The sequence below is a fragment of the Danio rerio genome, chromosome 3, assembly GCF_049306965.1.
Source record: "Danio rerio strain Tuebingen ecotype United States chromosome 3, GRCz12tu, whole genome shotgun sequence".
In the NCBI taxonomy this organism is placed as follows: domain Eukaryota; kingdom Metazoa; phylum Chordata; class Actinopteri; order Cypriniformes; family Danionidae; genus Danio; species Danio rerio.
In genome coordinates, this window is record NC_133178.1 from 1,529,751 (window position 1) to 1,543,582 (window position 13,832).

Consider the following 13,832-nt stretch of genomic DNA (forward strand, 5'->3'; position numbering starts at 1 on the left):
CCACCCGCATACTCAACTATCGTGACGATTGGCTCATTCTAGCCTCGTTCCGCAATCAGCTGATTATGCACAGAGACAAAGTGCTTCGGCACCTCGTCCAGTTGGGGTTTTAGGTTAACCAAGATAACAGCAAACTTTGTCCTGTGCAGAAGATCTCTTATCTCGTGCTGGAGCTGGATTCGGTCGCTATGTTTACACCCCTCTCCGAGGAGCACGCCAGGCTGATGCTTTCCTGTGTAAAGAGCTCCACAGGAAGATAGTGGACCCACTGAATGTTTTCAAAGGCTCCAGGGGCATATGTCTGCTCGGTTTGCTTCATACGAGACCACTTCGGCGTTGGCTTTGAGATCGAGTCCCCAGACGGGCATGGCGCGTGAGCACACATCGGGTGCACTTCACTCTGCTGTGTCTCTGCACCCTCAGCCCTTGGATGGATCTGTTTTTTCTACGGGCCGGAGTGTCCCTAGGGCTAGTATCCAGGCATGTTGTCGTAACAACAGATGCCTCCAGCATGGGCTGGGGGGGGGTGCAACAAGTATAGAGTTGCAGTCTCATGGTCCGGACCCCGCCTGCATTGACATATCAACTGCCTGGAGCTGTTGGCAGTGTATCTGGCTCAGTGTAGCGGAAACACATGCTGGTCAGGACGGACAGTATGGCGACAGTGTCTTATATCAACCATATGGGGGGTATATGCTCCTGCCGCATGTCTCAGCTCGCTCACCGTCTGCTCCTTTAGAGTCACACGCAGCTGAAATTGCTGCATGCCATCCACATTCCAGGCGAGTTCAACCGTGCAGCAGATGCGCTCTCACGGCAGCTAGTGACCCGGGGAGAGTGGAGACTCCACCCCAATTCGGTCCAGCTGATATGGGCCCCTAAGGGAAGAACTCCTCTCTAAGGGATGGGGCACCATCTGGCACCCACGCTCAGATCTCTAAAACCTCCACGTGTTGGTCCATAGATGGAGCGTGGAAGACTTGGGTGACTTTCCACCCGCGGTACTTAACACAATCACACAGGCTTTGGTGATGCCATATGCATTATTACCACGGTGTGTTCCCCCTTATCAGGAAGTCCCGTGTCTTCCCTAGCCGCTAACCAGCTTATCATATGTAGGTCTCCCCTTCTGGGTAGCAGGTGGTCTCCACCGCGTCCTCCCTCTGCAGGTACTGACGCTTTCCCAACGTACTGTCGTATTTCCAAAAATCCCTAGTCTATATTAGCTAGGTAAAAGCAAGCTTACGACCCCCGATTAAACATTACACATTATTCCCATGTAATGGTAATATGTTTGGCCTAGGGGACGTTGAAAGGTTGCGCTCTTGGTGATATTAGCGCGCTCACACTTTGGCTTGGCAAACTACACATCAGCAGCGTGATGGGCTTGGTTGCTGTGGCGCTTTCCATACAGTCTCCCAAAGTCTGTTTATACTGACACACGTTGAAGTTCCCATATGAAAGGGGAACACCCAGGTTATGTACATAACCCAAGGTCCCCGATAAGGGAAAGGAGAAGTGTGTCTCCACTGTCACAACACGTGAGTCTCCAGCTGGGAGCTGAGCGATTGGATCTTCAGCAGGCAAAATTCTGACAAGCTGACTCACACAGCCGACTACTAAAGCCCTAATTGGCTCATTAGTTCCAGCTGTGGAGCTAAGCTCCGCCAATTCAATTGGCATTTCATTGGCCCGTTTTCACATCTTCAGAAATGATTGGTCGTCTAAAGCACTCCCAAAGTCTGTGTATTCAGACACACGTCTCCGTTCCCTATTCAGGGAACGTGGGTTACGTACGTAACCTGGACGTAAAGGTGAATAGGTACTTTGTCACTAAGGGTCAACCAACAAAAAATAAGGTCAAGAATCTTGGTGTGACTCTCGAGTCAGATCTGAGTTTCAGTTGTCATGTCAGAGCAGTTAGTAAATCAGCACACTACCATCTCAGAAACATTGCAAGAATCAGATGCTTTGTTTCCAGTGAGATTTAGAGAAACTTGTTGATGCTTTCATCAGCAGCAGGATAGATTCTTGACCTTATTTTTTGTTGTTTGACCCTGTCAAGTCAAACTAATATAAAAGGAGAAAAAAAAATCCATCCGCCAGTCGGAGGGAGAGGCGGAAGGACATGCAGTAGTTCGGCATTCACGTAAGGAAAAAGGAAACTGAAACCTAACCAGAACAGAATCTCCGCCAAAACGAAACCTCCGCCAAAGCCGAATCTCCGCCAAAATTGAGAAAGAAAGTGCACAACAGTTAAAAAACCATCATCAAGTCCCGGAGTGGCAGCCGGTGAGAACTTTACTTTGGTTATTGCATGAAAATCGTGACTGTCATGTCAGTATTTGAGGGCAAATCAACCGTGAAGCAGCATCTGAGTTCAAGTTCGGCACAGAGGAAAAAGTTGCTCCAACAGTGCTTATCTGCCCGCTGCTTAATTATTTCAAGATACAAATAGTTATTTGCAAACTAGAAGATGTTATAAAGCAGAAATGTATAGTTTTAGTTATTTTAATCATCATTTGAGTGCTATCTGAGTGACGTTAAGATGTTAATTTTCCTCCGTGATTCATATGCATGCATGAGCAGATCACGTGCACATTAGCTGATTGCTGCAGTAGCAAAATTAATCGCATTTCATTTATGTCTTAAAACTAAATATTTAAGTTCAGTATTAAACTGTACTGTTGATTGTGTTTTAACAAGCGATAATTCAGTATAATACTTGAAAATACTGTGTGAAAAATCAGACAAATTTCACAAATGTTTGTATATATATGTTTATTTGCAATTGAATTACATATCTTGTATTTTTGTTTATTTTGAAGGTTTTTCACCTTTCAACTTTCACCTTTCAACTTTCCACCGTTATACTTTTTACCTGCCTTTCTGCTGCATTTATGATGCAATAAATGGATGAGTGGAATCCAGTTAAAACTCCCTTGATGATGTGTCTTCCTTTCAAGCGGGAAAAATTGTGCATAAGAGAATAGCTTGACAGTGAAAAACCGGGACCAGTGAAAAAACTGGACAGTGAAAAAACGGGAAACCAGGAAAACTGGAAACCTGTTTGACTCAAAAAAGGGCTAGTGAGAAGATAATATATTCAATTTGAAGAATAACTGTGAAGAATGGCCACACAGGCGGTAGGAAAGTCACTCGAACAACTAAAAGCAAAAAGGACAGTGGAAAAAAGGGCATTCACACGTCTAGCCAACACTATATTCAAAACTTGTAAAAACATGACAGAGATGGATCTTCAAGACAGTTTAAATAAACTCACAATACAAGCAGAGAAAGTCATGGAAGTAAATGATGATCTTGAAGCAGGCATGATTGCAGAAATAGAGGCAAATCTGGATACAGACCAGTCAGCTGAATTAACAGAACAGCAAAAAGACGACCTCGAGAAGACTGCAAGCGACTGTGAGTTAAAACTGGATGAAGTGAAAGTTCTTCTTCATGAAACGTTATGGACTAGATATGGGGATGTTGAACTGTCCACGGCACTGCAGGTTGCTGAAGCTGAGAGTGATAGAGTCGAAGCAGTAGATCCAACTGGAAATCATGAAGCATACGATTTCATGCTTAGTCACCTTCAAAATCTGATAAAAAATGCAAAGGAGATGTACAACAAATGGCAACGGTGCATCCCATCAGGTGATGAGAGAGATTTCAGCCAGAGACAAAGAGGACTCGAAGCAAACATTACCAGGTTAGTGGCAAGGAAAGCTGATTTCATGCAAGCAAGACAAGCTGAGGAGGCTAGGAATATAGCACATGTCCCAGTGATTTCTACTTACCCCATAGCAACAATTAAGTTGAAACCTGCAACACTACCAAAGTTCTCTGGTAGCAAGAGAGATTTTCACAGATGGAAGAAGGATTGGGAGGCACTCCAAAAGCAGGGTGAGCCCACTGGCTCTAAGGAGGTAAAAAAGGTTCAGTTACTAGACAGTCTGGAAGAAAAGATTGTAAGAGAACTCCGCCTTACCACTTATAATTCTGCTGATGACATTTTTCGTGTCTTGGAAAATCGCTATGGCAACAAGACAGCAATTGCTATCGAAATAGTGGAAGACTTGCAAAAAATTCCTCCCATTAGAAGTCACCAACCACGAAAAATAGTTGAACTAATTCAAGAAGTAGAAAAGGCACTTGGAGATTTGAGTGATCTTGGAAATACTGGCGCCATAAACAACCCACTGGTAACAAAGTCGATAGAAGGAAAACTTCCTGAAAGTTTAAAAAAGGAATGGCTTATTCACGTATCTGCCCAACAGAGTGCAGTCACACCAGATAATCGATTTGACTACCTTTTGGATTTCCTCAAAAAGCAAGAGAACATCTACGAGCAATTGGAACAATTAAGACTTGAAGAACCTAACAGAAAGGATGTGCGAAACGAACCAAAATGGGCAAAAACAAAGTCTACAAAATCAAACACTGACCAGGCTGGTTGTGTAGTCTGTGGTGATGCTAAGCATAAATGGAAACTCTACTTCTGTAAGCAGTTCCGGGCATCGAAATTAGTAGATAAAAAGGCTGCAGTAAGTGCACTCGGAGCTTGTAAAAGATGCCTTGAGGTCCATGAGCAGTATTCATTCTGCAAACGAAACTACTTGTGCAAAAGCCAAGACTGTGAAGATGAGGGTGTCCCTGAGCATCACTACTATTTATGCCCTAATGCTAAAAGAGAGGAGAAACGTGCTGACCAGAAAAAGAGCAAACTTTGTCCGAAAACGGAGAAATGTGTAAAAGACTACACTAGAGATCAGGAAGATTTTCTCAGCAGACTTTCACCAGAATTAGCACAGCAGTGTAGAAATGTGTTCTCAAACACTACAGCAAGAGTGTTCAATGTGACAAAGGAAAAGCCAGGTTTACTAGCACAAAGTGGACTGCTAGAATTGCCTGTAATCATGATGCTTCTAAATGTTACAGCCAATGCTGGTCAAAAGATTGGGACATTAATTGATTTGGCATCAGACACTAATTACATAACGCACAGCGCTGCTGATCGTCTGAACCTAAAAGGAGAAAAGATAACTCTTGTAATCCATGGAGTTAGAGGCATAAAGGTTCGGATGAAGACTAAACGTTATCTTCTGAAAATAAGGGTGAGAACCTCCCAGGGAACCTTCAAGTCCCACCAATTGGCGTGCTATGGGTTGGAAAGCATCGCTGAAATTAATAACACAGTGCAACCGAACCAACTGAAAAAATTGTTTCCAGACATACCTCTTGCCGAACTTGCAAGGCCAAAAGTAGTCGACCTGCTTATAAGCCATAGGGAAGGACAGTTGGCTCCACAGAGGATCAGAATTGTTGGAGACCTGGTATTGTGGGATGGTCCACTTGGAAAAACAATTGGAGGAACTCATCCTGAGCTTTTCGAAGATGTGACTGTATCTGCCTACCGGTCCAAGACTCATTTTGCACGATCAATGAGATTGGCTGCTGTTAAATATGAGGAAGTAACTGAGTACAGTCCACCAAACAAACCACTAGCCAGACTCCATGAATCAAGCGTCTCAACCAGTACTCGAGACTTTCTTGAATGGTGGAAGTGGGATTCCATTGGTGCAGCATGTGAGCCAAAGTGTGGGGGTTGTCGCTGCGGGAATTGTCAGCCTGGTGGAAAAGAAATGTCTCTTGCTGAGGAGAGGGAGCTGGAGTTAGTAAAAGAAGGTCTCACTTATGTCATGGAGGACAAACACAGCAATGAGCCACATTGGCATGCTAAATATCCTTGGATACAGGACCCAACTTCCTTACCAGACAACAGGCGTGCAGTTGAGGCTACATTTCTGCGTACAGAGAAGCAGTTGGCCAAAGATCCTCAGTGGAAAGCAGCTTATAGTGCTCAAGTGAAAGACATGCTTGACAGAGGGGCTGCAGTTAAGCTACCTGAAAGTTCAATTGCTAATTGGGCTGGACCTGTATGGTACGTGAGTCATCTCATAGCTCCAAACCCTCACTCAGTCACAACCCCAGTGAGACTCGTTTGGAATAGCAGCCAAAGATTTAGAGGTGTCAGCATGAATGACCTGTTAATTAAAGGACCAGACGTTCTAAACCAGATACGTGCTGTTCTGCTGAGATTCAGAAGTGGAGTGTATGCTGCATTGGGGGATATTAAGAAAATGTACAACTCCGTTTGGTTGGAGGACCAAGAAGTACATTTGCACAGATTCCTTTGGCGAGACACTGAAAATGAGGAGCTGGGAGATTACGCAATCACAAGAGTCAATATTGGAGACAAACCAGCAGGGTGCATTGCGCAACTGGCAATGCGTGAAACTGCTAATTTGCCATCCTTTGCTCACCTTGAAGAGGAACGACGGGTAATCCAACATGACAGCTATGTTGATGATATTCTCACATCTCACAATGACCTTGACCAGCTACAGTCCATTGTGGCAAACACAGAGTTGATCTTGAAAGCTGGAGGATTTCATCTGAAACCATGGGTCTTCTCAGGTCAAAGTGGGAGGGAAAAGTCTGATGATAAGAGCTGTAAGATAAAGGAAAAGGTTATGGTTCTGCCAAACCAAATGCATGATGATGACAACAAAGCACTTGGCCTAGGCTATTCTGTGGAAGACGACAAGTTGTATGTGATGACATCCATCAATTTTTCAAAAAGAAAAAAGAAAATTAGGCTTGGACAAAACCTAACACAGGAGCAAGTTAGAGCCCAAACACCAAATCCACTGACAAGAAGAGAGCTCTTGAGTCAGGTATCAGGGGTATATGATCCAGTAGGCTTAGTGACTCCAGCCAAACAAAAGGGAGCAATTCTGGTTCGCAGAGCTTTTCAAGAAGCAAAGAATACAAGACTTCAAGTCAAGGAAACTTGGGATGTTGCTCTCTCAGATGACCTTAGAGAAGATGCTATCAAACTCTTTGAGGAATACATCCAACTAGGCCAAATTAAATTCACAAGAGCCATAACGCCTCCAGAATTTGAAGGACACCCCTGGGCGATAACCTTTTCTGACGGAAGTGAAAACACTTATGGTGCTGTAATGTACTTGAGATGGGACTCAAAACAGGGCCCAGTAATCAGGCTTGTGGAGTCCAAAGCTAAGCTGACTCCTTTAGACCAAAAAGGAGATGCTATCAAGGCAGAGGTGTGCGGAGCTGTGTTCGCCTCACGTTTGCGAAAGTACTTTGAGCAGCACAGCCGAATTCAAGTGGAGAGATGGTTCCATTTAGTTGATAGCCAAACAGTACTTGGTGCTATACAACGTGAAAGCTATGGCTACAAAACATTCTTCGCCAATCGGATCGGGGAGATACAAGGAATCACAAAAGCGCAAGAGTGGTGGTGGATACCAGGCCCACAAAACATTGCTGATGTGATAACTAGAGGAGCTAGCCCTCAAAATCTCGATGAAAGTTCAGAGTGGCAAAATGGGCCAAGATTCCTGAGCTTACCAGTAGATGAATGGCCAATCAAGTCAGCTAAAGACTTAGCTATCACTGCCCGAGAAAGCATTAACGAACTTCAAAAGAAAGCATTTGCAGCTGTATTGACAAGGTCAAAAACAAAGCAAAAGGAGCCGACTATGGAGTCGAATCCAATTGAGAGCCCATACCTAGTTCGAGCGGAACAAAAAAGACCACCAGCAGGCTTAGCTGTCCTGAACTTGTGTGACATAAAGCGGTTCAGTGACCTGTCACGACTAGTTAAAACAATAGCATGGGTTTGGAGAGCTGCAAAGAAGTTTCTCGGCAAAAAACGGACTGTAAATAAACCAAAGTGGGAGGCAGTCTTAACAGAAGGAACCATTTCAGTAAGAGAAAGAGAAGATGCTCAACGAGACATTTTTCTTGCTGAGCAGGAGGGGGTGACCTTTCCAAACACCACTAAAGAGAGGTTAGTTGTCTTTAAAGATCCAGACTCTGGATTGTTGGTCTGCGGTGGCAGGGTGCAGGTCTTTCAAGATGATCAGCTGAGTGTTCCAATTCTTCCTTCCAATTCATGGATTTCCACATTACTAGCTCGAGAATCTCACAAGGAGAGCCACGGAGGCTTGGCTGAGACTCTGCTTAGAATGCGAAGGAGAGCTTGGGTATTAAAAGGCAGAAGAATAGCACAAAAAGTTGTGGACAGCTGTGTACAATGTAGGAAGAACAAAGCAAAAAAGTGTCAGCAAGTGATGGGTGATCTTCCTTTAGAAAGAACCCAACCAGCTGCACCCTTCGAGTTCACAGCAGTAGATCTTTTCGGACCTTACCATGTGAAAGATGATGTCAAGAAAAGAGCCTTACTGAAGGTCTGGGGTGTTGTGTTTTGTTGTATGTCGAGCAGGGCAATCCACACGGAACTAGTTAACTCTCAGTCAACCGAAGGTTTCTTACTGGCCTTTCAAAGATTTGCTGCAATTAGAGGCTATCCCAGAAAGATTTTTTCAGATCCTGGTACCAATTTCATTGGAGCAAGACCAGTTTTGCAAGATCTGTACCAATTCCTGGAGGGAATTGACAAATCTACCCTGGATGAAACAGCAGTAAAACACGGAACTGAGTGGATCTGGAAGATTCACCCAGCTGATTCCCCACATAGAAATGGAGCTGCTGAAGCTGCAGTGCGCATTATCAAGAGGGCACTCCAAAACTGCGGATGCCCTCCAAAAATGCATACAGCCCTTCAAATAGCAGCTAATCTTGCTAATGAGCGACCAATCGATGCCAGGGCACAAACTCAGGAAGGCTGCATTCAATATGTAACGCCAAATTCGCTATTGCTCGGACGAGCGTCTCAAAGTGGTGACATTAAAACTTTTGACTTTTTCAGCTATCCCTTCAAAAGACTCCAAGCAATGCAGTCATTGGTAAATAAGTTTTGGGAACGTTGGAGCCAGCTTGCAGGTCCTAATTTGTTCATAAGGAGCAAGTGGCACACCACACACAGGAATGTCGCAATTGGGGATATCGTCTGGATCGCAGATCAGAATGCACTCAGAGGACAATTCAAGCTTGGCAGAGTAATCAGTGTCAATCCAGACAGTAAAGGTGTCGTAAGAGATGTAAATATACGAACATTCCCAAGTTACCCTGTTCTGATCACAAAACCATCAAAAGCAAGGGCAAATTCTTCGGAGTCCAAAATCGGTCGAGAGAAGATCCCGAGTACTGTCCTTCACAGAGATGTCAGACGGCTAGTTGTTCTACTTCCTGCAGAGGAACAAAAGAGTAAATAATTCAGAGAACATCCTTTTGGAAGCTAAAAGTAACTAAACAGTTTGCCTCCAAAGAGATGCGATTTCCTCTTTATCCCAAGAAAATCGAGTGGGAGGTGTCAAGTCAAACTAATATAAAAGGAGAAAAAAAAATCCATCCGCCAGTCGGAGGGAGAGGCGGAAGGACATGCAGTAGTTCGGCATTCACGTAAGGAAAAAGGAAACTGAAACCTAACCAGAACAGAATCTCCGCCAAAACGAAACCTCCGCCAAAGCCGAATCTCCGCCAAAATTGAGAAAGAAAGTGCACAACAGTTAAAAAACCATCATCAAGTCCCGGAGTGGCAGCCGGTGAGAACTTTACTTTGGTTATTGCATGAAAATCGTGACTGTCATGTCAGTATTTGAGGGCAAATCAACCGTGAAGCAGCATCTGAGTTCAAGTTCGGCACAGAGGAAAAAGTTGCTCCAACAGTGCTTATCTGCCCGCTGCTTAATTATTTCAAGATACAAATAGTTATTTGCAAACTAGAAGATGTTATAAAGCAGAAATGTATAGTTTTAGTTATTTTAATCATCATTTGAGTGCTATCTGAGTGACGTTAAGATGTTAATTTTCCTCCGTGATTCATATGCATGCATGAGCAGATCACGTGCACATTAGCTGATTGCTGCAGTAGCAAAATTAATCGCATTTCATTTATGTCTTAAAACTAAATATTTAAGTTCAGTATTAAACTGTACTGTTGATTGTGTTTTAACAAGCGATAATTCAGTATAATACTTGAAAATACTGTGTGAAAAATCAGACAAATTTCACAAATGTTTGTATATATATGTTTATTTGCAATTGAATTACATATCTTGTATTTTTGTTTATTTTGAAGGTTTTTCACCTTTCAACTTTCACCTTTCAACTTTCCACCGTTATACTTTTTACCTGCCTTTCTGCTGCATTTATGATGCAATAAATGGATGAGTGGAATCCAGTTAAAACTCCCTTGATGATGTGTCTTCCTTTCAAGCGGGAAAAATTGTGCATAAGAGAATAGCTTGACAGACCCTTAGTGCCAAGGCACGCATTCAACTTGAGAACCTCATATCTGTTCCCAAGCGCAATGACTTCAGTTTTCTCTTTGTTTAACTGAAGAGAGTTTTGGAACATCCAACTGTTCATTTTTTCAATGCAAGGCAGAGGGTGTCAATGGGTAGTCATTTGGCGGTAAGCCTAAGTAGATCTGAGTGTCATCAGCATAGCTGTGGTAGGAGATTTGGTTCCCCTTCGGTTGGGGAACTTCAGTGCTATACAGTGGATTTGATCTTTGGGAAAATCCAACGTATGGGGGGATTCGGTTCAGAAGCCACTTGTCTGAAAGAGTATTGAACGAGCCAATAAATTAAATGAATTGGCAGCATAAGCTTGCGCAGGTGTGCTGCATTGCCAATTATGCTAGCATATAAGCACACCTGGAGCGACCAAACGCCATCCTTTTCGCTTCAGAGACTTTCTGATCGAGTTGATGAGGGTTCCTCTTGCTGTGGTCCAGCGATTCTGAGCGAACGAGAGCATTCTCCTGGTCCAGAGTGTGTACACGCAGCGGCAGACAGTCGAGCTGGGTTTCTCCCTTGCCTGGCGTTCTTTGGGTCCGGTCCTCCAGAGCGTATAAAGTTGCAAACTTCACAGAAAGAGCAACACAGTCATGCAGCACGTCCTTTTCAGAACGGCGCTCCGACTTTGCGTTTCTGGATGCAGTGGTTTCCTGTCCTCAGATGATGGGCACGGGCACTGCTTTGCTCTGATGAGAGCAGAGAGCAGTCTGATGAGTGATGTCTTATCGGCGGTCCGTAAGCCTGCTCCGCCCGCCATGCCATTCATTCCTGCTCCTCGCCGAAGGCGCCCACCTACGAGAGCTGCACCACCCTCGCACACGCCTCTGGCGAAGCGAGCGCGTCGAGCACTTCGGAAGCAGGCAGAACCCCCTTGACCAGAACGCCACTAAGTCCGGCAATGGACCGCGAAGCGTCCCTGGGACAGGCCATCTGGAGAAGAGGGAACTTGCTCTTTCCCCGCTGGAGGGCGGGGCCCCATTTCCAACAGCACTTTATACTGCCATGAAAACATCAATGAAAGAGCACTTTTCCCTTCCCCGGATGTGACAGCACGAACCTTGCCAGTCCGGGACGCGCTGCCTTTCGGCTCGCAGGTTCTACGTGCTTCGCCAGTGGCTCAAGAGCGCTGGGGGGATGGTCTCCTTTCCCACAGCCCTCTAGCCCCCTTTCCGGAGTCAGGGTGCGGAGCCAGAGTGAATCGCTCTCCTCCAGCTCTTCCGCGGGACCCTCGCGCTTCCCGGATCAGCACACCCACTCCGTGCTGCCCCACCGCTGGTACGTCAGCGATTGTATCGATGACTCCATTAGCGAGGGCTCTGCCTGCCTGGTTAGCGCGGGCCAGCCCCTCGCGGTGGCTCATACACACAATCACTCGGTTACGCGATTCCGTTCGCGAAACGGCCCCCCAAGTTCACGGGTGTGTATTTCACCAGGGTCAACCCCCTGTCCATCCCTGTCTTGCAAGAGGAGATTGCTGTCCTCCTGGCGAAGGGTGCAATCAAGCCAGTTCCTCCAGCCGAGATGGAGAGAGGGTTTTTCAGCCCATACTTCATCGTACCCAAAAAGAGCGGTGGGACACGACTAATCCTTCTGCGCGTTTTGAACCGCTGTCTGCACAAGCTGCCGTTGAGAATGCTCACGCAGAGGCGCATTCTCCAATGCGTTCGTCCTCCGGATTGGTTTGCAGCCATAGACCTAAAGGATGCGTATTTCCATGTCTCCATTCTTCCACGCCACCGCCAATTTCTGCGGATTGTGTTCGAGGGTCGAGCGTCGCAGTACAAGGTCCTCCCCTTCGGGCACTGTCTGTCTCTGTGGGTCTTCACCAAACTCGCTGAGGGTGCCTTAGCGCCCCTTCGGCTCGCGGGCATCCGCATACTCAATTATCTCGACGACTGGCTGATTTTAGCCCACTCGCGGGAGCAATTGATTATGCACAGGGACAAGGTGCTTCAGCATCTCCGCCTACTGGGGCTTCAGGTCAACAGAGAAAAGAGCAAACTCGCCCCCGTGCAGAGGATCTCTTTTCTCGGGATGGAGCTGGACTTGATCACCATGGTAGCGCACCTCTCTGAGGAACGTGCTCGCCTATTGCTGAACTGTCTGAGAGAGCTCGACAGCTAACTAGTGGTTCCACTGAAGTTCTTTCAGAGGCTCCTGGGGCATATGGCATCCGCAGCCGCCGTCACGCCGCTCGGACTGCTCCATATGAGACCACTTCAGCATTTGCTTCACGATCGGAACCCAAGACGCGCATGGCACGTGGGCACATCTCTGTTACTGTGCTGTATCGCCGCGCCCTCAGCCCTTGGAACGACCCCTCGTTCCTACAGGCCGGTGTGCCTCTAGGGAAGGCGTCCAGCCATGTTGTTGTTTCAACGGATGCTTCCAACACGGGTTAGGGGCCGTGTGTCGCGGGCATGCAGCTGCGGGCCTGTGGAAGGGTGCCCAGTTGCATTGGCATATCAATCGCCTAGAGCTGTTGGCAGTGTTCCTTGCTCTCCACCGCTTTTTACCGGTGCTGGAGCGGCAACACGTGCTGGTGGGGTATGCGCTCTCGCCGCATGTCTCAGCTCGCTCGCCGTCTGCTCCTCTGGAGTCACCCGCGGCTGAAATAGATTCAGCCGAAGGGGGCAGACCCAGCCCTTTCTTTACTTTGTCCAGTTTGCGCTCTGTGCATTTATGTGGACCGTACTTAGAATTTTAGATCATCTGAGCAGCTCTTTGTCTGTTATGGCGGTCGGCAGCAGGGAAGTGCCGTATCGAAACAAAGATTATCCCACTGGATTGTGGATACCATTTCACTCGCTTATTCGAGTCGAGGTCAATTGTGTCCCTCCACTCGGAGCGTTGCATCCTCTTGAGCGTGTGCACGCGGCGCCTCTCTAACAGACATCTGTAGAGCTGCGGGCTGGGCGACACCAACACATTTGCAAGGTTTTACAATCTGAGAGTGGAGCCGGTTTCCTCAAGGGTATTAGGTAACCCTTGGTGATTGAGGAAACAACTCGGTAGGGTGTTGAAACACGCTAGCTGCGCCATTTTCCCTAACACGGAGGTACGTGCGCCTTTTTATCTGTCAGTAAAGTTCCCCGTCAGGTGAGCCCTGCAGATTCCTCCGTGGCCCCCAGCACTGACTCAGCGGAGGAGTCACTTGCTGGCCCACTACTTTGTAGGTCTGCCCGCTGGTCAGCCCGCGTTTTGGGTAAAGGTGCCTGCTATGCGTGATCCCCACTAGGCGATCCCATATGCTTATTCCGCCACGGTTAAGTCCCCCCCTGGGCGGACCCGTGTCTTCCCTCTCCGCTAACCACTCTTTTGCTATGCTTACTCCCCCTTTTGAGGGCTAGTCCATATGTAAATTCTACCATCTATCCCCCGGAAGGCCTCCGCAGCGTCCTCCCTATCGGGATTGCACGCTTCCCAACGTACTGTCGTATTTTCCTAGAATTATCTAGATGCTCACGACTTCCCAAAAAATATATCTAAATCCGTAAGACTTCTGTTGAAGTAGGATAAATTAGGGCCAGG

General features: G+C 46.5%; 2 protein-coding genes across 2 annotated transcripts in view; one reads left to right on the forward strand and one right to left on the reverse strand.

The window, feature by feature from the left end:
• Positions 1-13,832, reverse strand: part of LOC108179126 (GTPase IMAP family member 8) — a 49,837-nt gene that overhangs the window by 26,830 nt on the left and 9,175 nt on the right. The window lies entirely within an intron of this gene.
• LOC141381346 (uncharacterized) lies at positions 2,179-8,851 on the forward strand. Its single transcript, XM_073945292.1, has 3 exons — positions 2,179-2,292; positions 2,829-8,735; positions 8,822-8,851. The coding sequence occupies exons 2-3, from the start codon at positions 3,132-3,134 to the stop codon at positions 8,849-8,851; spliced, it is 5,634 nt and encodes a 1,877-aa protein (XP_073801393.1). The 5' UTR covers positions 2,179-2,292; positions 2,829-3,131.